The sequence below is a fragment of the Notolabrus celidotus genome, chromosome 12 (assembly GCF_009762535.1).
Source record: "Notolabrus celidotus isolate fNotCel1 chromosome 12, fNotCel1.pri, whole genome shotgun sequence".
Classification (NCBI taxonomy): Eukaryota; Metazoa; Chordata; class Actinopteri; order Labriformes; family Labridae; genus Notolabrus; species Notolabrus celidotus.
Window position 1 is genome coordinate 7897025 of NC_048283.1, and position 11750 is coordinate 7908774.

An 11750-nucleotide genomic window follows, 5' to 3' on the forward strand; every position below is an offset into this window, starting at 1 on the left:
ATGACAGTATTGCTCTATGCTACCTTGAATTGGACATGCATAAACTTAGTTAAAAATGGTGCTCCATTTGGATTCATAAAGGACATCACAGCTGCCTTGAAAGCACCACATTCTCCTATTCTTGCGCCACTTAGCACATTTCCTTCTTCTCCGAATAAGAGCAGTACCATATGTTTACATGTTGTGTCACTTCTGCCACTTAGTATTGTTAAACTGATGCCTTTCTTGAACAGTAAACACACTCAGCTCTCCACTGGTGACATGATGTGTGTGGGGACTGGAGTTTGGTGTCTTGTCACAGCTAAGCCAACACTGAGAGTCATTCAGTGGGCAAGCTTACGTATGGACACCATAATGAGAGACTCTACTGAGGGGCAGCGACCAGGTGCTGACTGAGGCTGAGCTTGTTTGACTTACTCTTAGCCGCTGTGTGAGTAAGTGTGAGTAAGTGTGAGTGATGTCATGGCCCCGATGCTGATGTCACATTTTTCTGTTACAGAGAAGAAGGCTGTCGGGCTGTCTGGGTGTGAGTGAGCGCCCTCTAGTGGAGCTGCTGACCAGCTGTAGAGCTTCTGTCTGTTTCAAACCATCAGAGTTTTCAAGGTAAAACTATGCTTCATGTTACAGCTGTATTTAACACACACTGATTGTAAATTAAATGTATATATGCACTCCTCAAGCATACTTAATAAAGGTTGATGCAAAGCTGTGTTACTTACAGTGGCTGGGAAGTGCAGTGCAAATTTACAAAGGATGAAACACTTTTACAGAGTTGAAGACAAACTTACATTTTGGAAAACATTTTTACATTTTACAAAAAAAAATTACATTAACAAAACACTTTTACCTTAAAGAAAACAAATTCAAAAATTCCAAATCACAGAAAGCGACAGAACATTTTTACCAGAAACAAATTTACAGATGGCAGATTCTGACGGAAAAGGAATGTACCAATTACCAGAAGTTATCTGGAGGTGATTGAGTGAGCAGTTTGTTTTGGCAGAGAGAAACGAACTGTTCTGTCAATCACAAGTCATTCTGATGAGTCCTTTCAGAATAAAAGCTTAACTATATTTGAAAAAAATAGCAGTAATTCTGGATATTTTCAATGAGAGATTATTAACAAATCTCAGTCATTGTAGTTCAGACTAATGGTGGACAACCTCATAATGTTATCCAGCCAATCACAGCTTGATCAGAATTGAAATTAAAACATCAGCCATTAAAATTTGAAAAAATAGCATTCCACTATTAGTCTGAACTGAAATGACTCAGTAGAAACTGAGATTATTTGTACTTGTGTAAATTCTATCATGTCGCTTTTGCACGCAAACCAATCGTGTTAATAGTTTATTGTGTCAACAACAACAGCTGCTAGTGACTGAACAACTTACGATCATCGTTTTAACTTCTAACTGGAACGTGTTTATCACTGATGTGATGTCATTCCCAGCTACAACATACAAATTCCAAGATACATGTAACTCACCATAAAAAGCACACAGATGTTTTCTTTAATTATAACTGTTAATCACAGGTCCCCAGGCAGGCAGATGGGTGGGGTGTAGCTTTTTGCCAAGAGGTCAAAGGCCCACCTCAACTCCACCTCTGTGTCCAGATTAACCAAAGTTAGGTTGAGTCAGCATTTTCAGTATGGCGACCACCATTGTTATTATCCCTTTGAAAGGCCTCTTCAGAAACCAATGGGTGATGTCACTGAGACTACATCCATGCCTTATACAGTCTACGGTGCACACATGGAGTTAATTCTGATATGTACAGAAATTGAAGCATTCAATTTTTACAATCATCCGATCATATACGCAGCAAATTCTGCATTTCTGTATACTTATTATTAATCCAAATCATGTTATTTAATTTGTATTTATATTTTATTTTATTCCTTCTTCTATTCATATTTTGACTTTTTCATACTGTTTATAAGAGCATTCTGTAGCAACTGAATTTCCCCCGGGATACATAAAGTATGTCTGATTCTGATTCTGAAAAGGGGACTGATGTATTTCAGAAATGGTGTCAAAAAGTAGTTTGCCCAGAAACGTGTACCAAGACTCAACCGCCTGCAGCAAATACAGCAGAGCACCAAAGTTTAGCTGACAGATGTCTAAACAGGATTCAGTTAAAACTGAACATACTAATGTTAAAAGGTATTTCCTCTCGACTTCATTTCTATAGATACTTTCTGCCACAATAAATGGGTACAGATGGAAATAGAAATACGACCCATCCTTTCAGTTAGTTTTGAATATAATGTCAGTAGCTTTATTGAATTTACATATAGATGCTGCATTACCTTCAAATCCCTTTACAAATATTAAAACTGGAGTAGACACAAACTGCAGCTGTGGATAGAAAAATATACCTGATTAAAACTCAGTAAAAAGCACCCTGATAGTAAAGGTATTTCAGTTTATCCATCATCCTTCTTCACAGTCACATTTCTTTTATTTCAGTTCTTTTTCTCTTGATAATGTTCTGCTTTCTGCCTGTTTGTTTGGGTAACAATGAGAGAGCCTGTGCATCACAGTGTTTATGTAGATAAATATGCTGCTGCCAGTGACTCATGGCTGCAGCATTGTTTCATCTGGGGGATGAAATGAGCACAATGAAAATATGAAATTGGAATTGTTACTTGGCAAATGTTTTGTTTAGCAGGGGAACCCACAAGAAGAATTAAACTATTAAATCTCAGAAACATTTGAGTTTTTCCAAGGACTCTCAGAGATAGATGCGGTGTGAGTCATGCAGCATCAAATCTGTGAATAAGACATTTCAAAGTTATTTTTTATCCTGATGATGCATGTGCTGTAACTGATGGGCTGTCATGTGTTGCAGAGGTCTATGTTCCAGCGTTGAGCAGAGACCATGTGGTGTTTGGAGCTGCTCTTACCACTGCTGTTGATCATCAATGGTAATCATTTCCTGTACCTCTTCCTTGTTTGATTCTTAAAATATTCTTCCATCACAGCTTACATAATGACCATGAATTCAGTGATTCATCACAGAGGAGTCCTGTAATTATATTTCTCTGAACTTTTCAAAGATGCCAATTGCCAGTGGAACGTTTGGGTACCTCGGGACATCTCAGCCATGACAAACTCCTGCGTGGTCATATCATGCACCTTCATGTATCCCTCTGGCATCAGGCCATACCGAGGCGTTCATGGTATCTGGTACTTTGGCCAGCCGTACCCTCAACTCTTCCCTCCTGTTGTCTTCAAATCCCGTACGGATGTCGTGCACGAGAGCTACAAGGGCCGCACAAAGCTGCTGGGCGATCTGACCCAGAGGAACTGCACTCTGCTCATCAACAACATCGGCGCAGAGCACTCAGGGAGATACTACTTCCGTGCTGATCTCGGTGGAGCCAACATGTACACATTCCCTGACTTTGCTGAGCTCAAAGTTCTTGGTAAGCGGCCTATGAGAGTGTAATTAACGTCAAAGGGTAACCAGCGATGTTGGGCAAGTCACTGAAAATGTGTTAACAGTTACACTTACAAGATACTACTTTCAAAAAGTGTCTGAATTAATGATTTACTAAATTATAAGGGTCATTTGTAACTTAGGAAAGCAACTTTAGCATTTCTTATTTTTGCTTTGACACACCAACTAATGTACAAATTTAATGTTGCCATGACATAAGCCTTGGTTGTTTGGATGGAGTGACCCTCCTTGGTATGCCAAGCCAACATGAGATGCATCTGGGTCACCGGTGTTTGCAGCATCAGGTTTACATGCTTCATGAGATTAGAATTACTCATCTTGGCAAAGTTGACAAAGTTCTCCCTCCTGCACATAGATTACAACTGACCACTATATTCTTGTCCTTCATGCCGAGGAGGGAAAAATAATGTTGGTATTTCAAAGACAGAAAACTCCCTCCTGAATGATCATCAGCATCATGTGTATTTTCTGCATGAGATATTCTTTCTCCCAGGATGCTACTGCGCTGACGTAGACGAAATCTTCCCTGACAAGTCGGATGATTAATCTCATGTAGTTGTCATTTATTTAGTATAAAGTCATTTTTAAAGTCTGTAATTTTGATAATGTTGGTAACTATAAACAATACTAGTTAATACTAATATTAGTGTAGTTACAGTCATTTTTTTCTTCATGATCTGATACATTTCTTTGATTTGAATACCACCCTTGCCCTCTCCTTGCTTTAAATCTTTTTGCTGCATCTATGACTAAGGATACAATTATCCCCTATGAAGTTCCTGTTATTATTCTAAACCTGTTTATTTCCCTGTCCACCAGATCAACCCAACATTGACGTCCCAGAAGAGATTGTAAGCGACGAGAATCTGGAGCTGACATGTTACGCTCCCGACAACTGCCCCGACTTGACTCCTGAGATCCAGTGGATGTACACCGACTACCTGCCCGACCCAGAGTTCAGCACTGACTACCTGGAGGAAGGCAACACAGCGGTGCTCTCCAGCACTCTCACCTTCACACCCAGACCCATGCACAACGGGCAGCTCCTGGGCTGCAGGGTCTACTACCCTAACACCACACTCGTCTACGAGAGGCTCATCTCTCTAGACATTAAGTGTAAGTTCAAAGCACATCACAGTGTAAAAATAATGATGTATTTGAAGCTTTCCAGCTCTGTTTGAAGTCACTCAAAAGAACCAGTGTTGTACTGGAGTCTAGAGAAGAGTTTCTCTTCACATCCAAAATGAATGGTAACTTTAGAATCAACCATTTTGGTGGGCAAGTATCTTCTGGATTAAACAAAACTGAGTTTATAGCTATGCCACTAGTTCTTAGAGGCCATACAGCACAGTGTTAATATAAACTAGAAGCTAGCAGCAGAAATTGATAAAATCTACTTACTGCAACAGTCATTTAGAGTAGATTCTTCATACTATGAGTTCTGGGATGTCAAGTCCTCTGTCTTCCTTCCCCTCTTAGATGCTCCTCGCTCCGTGTGGGTGAATGTGTCCTCAGAGGTGATGGAGGGAAGCTCTGTGATGCTGCACTGTGAAGTAGACAGTAACCCTCCTCCCAGGATCTCCTGGATGTTTGGAGACCAAGAACTTCTGTGGGACACAGCATCCAACATCTCCCTCTCCCTGGACGATTTAACGCCTGCGCAGGAAGGAATCTACACCTGTATTGGGGACAATGGCTACGGCATCATGAACACTTCCCTGTACCTGTCTGTCAAGTGTGAGTCTCTGAGTCTGTAGCTGAAGCCCAAATAAGTACAGATGGCATGTTTCAGGGGCAAGGAACAAAACTAATAACACTGATGATGATTTTGAAGGAAATTTGATGGTACAATTAACTTCAACTCACACATCTGGTACAAGAAAGAAGTAGCCTGCTCAAAATGTTCCTAACCTGGAAGGCTTGCAGAGTGGTTTTAAAAACTTCTTCACCTGGATTTACAAAAACTTTAAGGAGGGAGCAAGCCTCAAGACATCTTAGATAAACTCTCCAGCTGCTGCTGATACAAATGTGCAGTGTTTTCCAAAATATCAGAAATATCAATATGCACTCCCAGGCTTCAGAGTCAAAGAGGGTATTGACAAAACAATAAAGAAACATACTGGTCAATAATGCTGATAACCAGAGGGAACATGCTAGTAGTGTGATAAGCTATGTACGCTTAAATCAGCCTTTTATTTAACAGTCACTGCCATTACAATAACAGAACAAGTGGATGTAGTATGATTTTTCTAACCTTTATTTCTCCCTGTGTGGATGTCCCCAAACCTGCTGATCGATCGTAGAACTGAGACGCATCTTATGAATGATTTAACTGTCATAAATAAACAGATTTAATTCTAAGAAACATTAAAACCACATGAATAATCAGCCGCTCCGCTCATTTTTACAGAGTTCAATAGAAAGTAATAGCTGACTGTAAGGTCATCTAGCCCTTCTTGTATTGTTTGGGTTTCTCTTCAGGCTTGTGCAGTGGCACTTTTGGCTGTGACAGGTGGTTGTTTTTGCTTAAAAATGCACTGTATCTTTACTGCTCTAAACTAAAAAAGCAGAGAGACATCATTTGAAGATGGCTGGTTAACACAGTTAGCATTTCGGAGCTTTAGAGCATCTGTGAGTGGGAGCAAAAATAAGACCTACCAGCTGTTTGTGATATAAACATATATTTTTCTATATTCAGAGCTTAGTGCTACTGCCCCCGAGTGACCAAAAAGTAATAATATTCTAAATGTAAAAAAATAATGTATATCTAAATCTGAAAAATAAAATCTCTTTTTTCATTGCAGACCCTCCCCGTGAGCCCCAGGTCAATGACTCTATCACGGTACAAGAGGGAACCTCACTGGCCCTGCACTGTAGCACCCAGGGCAGCCCAGCCCCAACCCTCACCTGGCTGAAGGACGGGGAGCTGGTGGGCACCATCACAGCCGACGAGCTGTCAGTGCTGGACATTGTGGAGATCACCCCCCATGGAGACGGGCAATACCGATGCTTGGCCGAGAACGAGCATGGGAGAGCCAGCAGCTCCCTCAACATTACAGTTGAATGTGAGTGCTTCCATGTCCTGCATTACCAGGCAGTGGTGTAAAAAAAAAAAAAACAGACTGAAACCTCTTTCACACATGAACATGGCATTTTCTGGATAATTTCAGTACGTTCAGGTCCTGATATGTTCAGGATCTTGCTGTTTACTCGTGCACCTAACAGCAGGAGATTATTTTTGTTGGGCATGCTCTTAAACGTGATATATTATGTTTGGTTTATGTGAGTAGGGGAAGGATGGGTAGAGCAAGCTGAGAGTGAAGGAGGGGCTTTTTTTCTGAAATGGTGACTATTTCTGTTTCAGTCGATTTTACTAAAACATGTACAGTATAAGGATATTATCAATATGCAAACAAGGCAAGCAACTTAACTACTAGCAAAGAGGTGAAGTTGAGGCAAGGCCCGCTGCTCAATCAAGTCAGCCATGCCCCTAATTATGTAAAACTTGTTAAAATCGAATGAGTAATAAAGTAATTAATGCCCCCATCAGTGTGGGCAGATTTAGAAAAGAGCTCTTCAGACCCAAAATATTTTTTTAACCAGGCTGTGAACATGTTTATTTTTGCTGTTAAGATGGGCTCTTCTGAATGGATGTGTATGTGGCTTCCAGGGCTTTTGCAGCCAGTCTCAAGTGGACACTCTAGGAACTGCAGTTTTTAGCACTCACAAAACTTGCGCCATTATACTAGAGAGCATTTTGTAAGATTTCAAGACGAGGTTCTAAGAAAGTTTTGTGACATCTCCCAAAACTTTTGTGACGTCCTGATAAACTTTGCACAAAAAGTTTCCCCTTTGAGTTCGCCTTCTCTCCAAAGTCTCTCACTTGAGGGAAAATCTTGACAACTGATGAGCACAGATTCCCTATCTTTATATCTACAGCTCAGCTCAGAATTATATTCAAGCTTTCTGTTATTTTTGATATTCAGCTGTGTCCATATTCAAAAGTAGGAAGTAACCTGAATAAAATGGTTTTGTGAGATCTTGCAAAAGTGTCTCCAGATAACCTTTACATTACCAAAAAACAGTGTAAACCATACAGAGTGTTTTGTTGTTGTTTTTCATTACGGTTATTGCAGCTTTTTTACTCTGTTCCCATATTGAACAGATGCCCCGGTTCTCCTGGAGGAGTCAAAGTGCACAGTGGTCAGAGAGGGTGTCCAGTGTGTCTGCATGGCCACAGGAAATCCTGAACCCACCATTGAGTTCTACCTACCAGACCTGAACATCACAATCAATGAAACAGATGGTCGGTACAATTTCTACACACACACAGACGGACACACCTCCACGGGTATGATCAAGCTGCGGGAGAAAGGAGAGCGAATGGACAACGGTGGCCCTGCCGTCAACGTCCACTGCAGCATCTTTAACACGTATGGAAGAGAGAGTATTCTTCTGGAGCTACAGCAGGAGAGTGAGTACAGTGAACAAAGATTGAACAAAACTTTACAGTCATGTTAGGTTTTTCTGTAATGTAACCATACAAGAGATTCCTACCCCTACCTCTTCTATTCTGTCTTTTTCATAGAAGTCTTGTGTCAATCCGCTCTGTCAATCATTATCCTTATCATCTGGTGGGTGTCTCTGGTGTGGCTCTTATTTGACTCAGCTCTAAAGTCAGTGATTAGACCTTTCTTTGCTACTGTAAACAAGTCAATTTCAACCTAAGCTTACCTCTCATGCGGAGTTCCTCATGGCTCAGTCCTCGGTTCCCTCCTCTTTCCTATCTATAAGCTTCAATCAGGCCAAACTGTTCACAATCACAACATCTTTCTGTTACGCAGACATTTCCCATCCTTTCTTTCCAATCCACACCCAATGACCAGTGTGGTTCCTCCCTAAATGCCTGGATGAATTAGAGCATAGCTGGCTTTCAAAAGCTACACAACAAAAAAAACCTCCATGAGCTTACTTTTTCCAGAGCATGGTAGAAATATCAGAAAAGTATCCCACGTTTGAATGTAGAGTTGCAAATCAGGATGTAATCAAATTACATTCACAAACATGCAAAAATCAATGGTAATGCCTACAGGGGGAACTTTAAGGTTCAGTATCTTGACCTATGGACACCTTGTTAGATGGACTGCAGGAGCCTGGGATTAAATTGCCTATTTTCTTATTGGGGTATAACTGATCTACCTCCCTGCTACAGCCACTTGATGCAATCCAGAGATTCCTTCATGGAATCAAATGCTGACTGAAGTTTTTTGATTCCTTTTGTTTGCAGAAAAATACATGATGGCAGTTATAGTTGGCACCATTGGAGGAGTGGCAGTCATAGCCTTCATCATTGCAGCAGTGAGATACGTTGGCCACAACAACAAGAAGTGAGTATCAATGACATACTAATGGAGAGGCCGATGCAAGGCAGACGTAGAGATTTTTTCCTCACTAAGCATATTCTGATATCCAAGGAAACACTTAAGCCTTGTCATCCATTCTAAAACACTTTGTTGCACATTGTAGAGGAGTGAATGTGGGATCGATGTGGCGTGAGAATAATTTCTCCAGAGCAATTTCCGTTTATTTGCCAGGACAAGTCCCTGTTGAAATCCTTGGAGATCCACATTGGCTTCTGGGTGGAGTGGGTTAGCAAGCTGGACTAACCTTATATTTTGCAGGCACAATTCCCTGCTCTGACACTGCTTCTGTATCCTGTATCCTTGACCTGCTACGCTAAATACAACCCAGGTAGCCCTCTTAACCAAGGTGCTTTATTTACGCCTTGAGGCATATTTGGACCCCAAAATTTGCAAGCTTTCTCTGGCAAATCACCCCTGAAGTGGGTGTGAGCTCAGCGACTAAACCCATTAAATAACCACGTCACTCACAGCCATAGTTGGCCTCCAGCATAACCTTACAGAGCTTGTTGTTTTAAAATGGATGCCCAGGCTTGGCGTGTCACCCTGCATTAGTGGCAGTCACGACCGAGTCTGATTATGTGACTCCGTCCCCCCAGAGAGAATGGCAACCCTAGGCAGGACGTGGTCCTGGAGAACCCAGCTTTGTACTACAGCGCAGTCAAGAAGGACAAACAAAATCTGAGGAAGAAAGTGGTGAGACATGCCGATGTCAATCATTATGACTATGGTGGAGATTGGGTTGGATGACCGTTCTCAAAGTTATGGGCGTTACAGTTTTGTGAAATGCAACAAGTTGTGAAATATCCAAACCCCATTTTGACCTCTTAAAATGAGGTAATGCAAGAAATCTCTCCCACTAGCAGTCCAGTAGCTCCATTCATGACCTTTCCAAACACTGTTTTCTCTTGCTTTCATCGCTTCTCTGCGTTTTTCTGTCTGTTTTTCTCTCCCCTAACTCTTGCACAGCTTAAGACAGAGCTGTTGGGCTCAAAGTTTAACTCCATTCTAGAGGAGACTACGGTAAGGTTCAAAATCAAATCCCCATAAAAAACACAAGCTCAATGACGGATGCATCTCCTCGCATATCAGCTTCTGTGTTCTGTACACTGCTGTTTGTTTCAGAACCTGCCCTCTGCATGGCTGCCTCATCACTAACACCAACAGCCTGACTAACAGGAAACATCTCAATCTCCTTGTCAGTTGTCAACCAGTAACCTCTAACGTCTTTTCTTTTCGGTGTTTGTCGCACTACCGTCATCTGAGGTGTCACCGGCACCTGGACAGTGATGTGTGTCACTGACTGGTCCTTCTGTCTACAGGGAGAAGACGGGGATTACCAACCTGTGGGCTCTATGGCAGGACTGGAAAGGCAAGAGCTGAATTATGCTGCTTTGGAGTTTATCGGGGCCAGGCCCAGGGAGGGGGCCTCAGGGAGGGGGGATGATGGCAGCAACTACACGGAAATCAAAGCCAAATGAATCGCGATCCTTCCCTGATCCCTCGGCTATGCGAGACGCAGTGGCAGCCCCAACACATCCTCTGCCCCATGAACTGTTTAATAACCCACCATCCCCTGCATATGATGACTCCCTGTTTTTCATCTCTTCAGATTTGTCACACATAATGTACCACTCCAGCACCCCCCCTCTCATGCTGCCCCTCCTCCATGGGTCGCCCCCACACATGCCAACATTTCGAAAAACTGGTACTTTTTATGGGTCGGATCATGGCCCACTGAACAATGTTAAAAAATGATTTCAACTTTAAGCCTGAGTTGTAGTTCATGGGCTCTTTAACATGTTAACCAGTGGCCATGTTTTTGTTTCTCTGTCCATGTTTTTCATTGTGGTTGTCGATGTATTTGTCAAACAACAGACATCTGAGCGCTCATATCCGCCTGACCATTTCTCTCTACATCCGTCTCTTCTAACTGTCTCTGTGTCTGCTGCCAGTCGAAGTATCAGGGCAAGGAGTAACTGCGCTTTTTGTTTTCTTATATTTATGTTAGTCTATCCGCAGAGAGCAAACCTCTCCTCTCTTTCTTTTGGTTAATCACAACCAGAGAAGTTAACCGACAGAGGCGAGGGATGGAAACCAGCTCAGCATCTTGTTTCCACATATCTGAGTTTCATGTGTGCTGTGACTCAGTAGCCTCTCATAACAAATGGAACAAGTCAACATCACTTTTATAATAATTGAAGAGGTTTTGTAAGTTCATATTGTACACAGTTTGGTTCTCAAAAATGTCACATCGTCTTTCCAGCCTCTTCCAGTTAGCCGCAGAATGTGTTGACATTTTTGGAGGGGGTTTTCTGCACGGTGGTCAAACGCAAAATGTCTATCTTCTTTTCTTTTCCTTAAAGTTTGGGCTCCAGCTCTCTGAATGATCTGGGAAAAAAAGCAGACATAAAGAACAACATAATTGTGAGCAAGTGGCCAAAGTGTTATCTCTTTTAGACAATATTTGTGTGTGTATGTGTGTGTGTTTAAATCGTGCTGAAGGATTCATAGGACACTGATCACTGGGGTCTTTGGGAAGCTCGAGCAGCACGTCACTTGATGTGTTTTTCTCACAGGATTGCATTAGATGTTTGAATGAGAAAAAGGGATGCTGACTATAGAGATGGTTGTGCTACTCAAAGACATTAAATGAACCTGAGATGTTATATCAAAAAGACTAATATTCTAACTTTGTAATGATGTTATGAATAATATATATTAAAAAGATGTATATTGATCGAGGGAGCGTCGTCGGTATGTACAGTAAACACCCTGCATGACTGTTTTGACAGCAGGCATCAATGTAAGTAATACATTATGGATAAAAGCCAGTGGGAGAAATAAAAGAAAGTCCTGTCA

General features: G+C 41.6%; 1 protein-coding gene across 3 annotated transcripts; it reads left to right on the top strand.

Annotated features, from left to right (window-relative positions):
- Positions 1-497: 497 nt before the first annotated feature.
- Positions 498-11750, top strand: mag (myelin associated glycoprotein). Of its 3 annotated transcripts, XM_034697819.1 has the most exons (11): positions 498-603; positions 2857-2932; positions 3065-3433; positions 4288-4584; positions 4948-5205; positions 6273-6533; positions 7634-7942; positions 8756-8855; positions 9488-9584; positions 9858-9911; positions 10211-11750. In XM_034697819.1, exons 2-11 carry the CDS (start codon positions 2887-2889, stop codon positions 10367-10369), a joined length of 1950 nt encoding a protein of 649 aa, XP_034553710.1. In that variant the 5' UTR covers positions 498-603; positions 2857-2886; the 3' UTR covers positions 10370-11750. The 3 variants fall into 3 exon arrangements, with proteins under 3 accessions (XP_034553710.1, XP_034553708.1, XP_034553709.1); XM_034697817.1 differs by lacking the exon at positions 9858-9911; XM_034697818.1 differs by lacking the exons at positions 9488-9584; positions 9858-9911.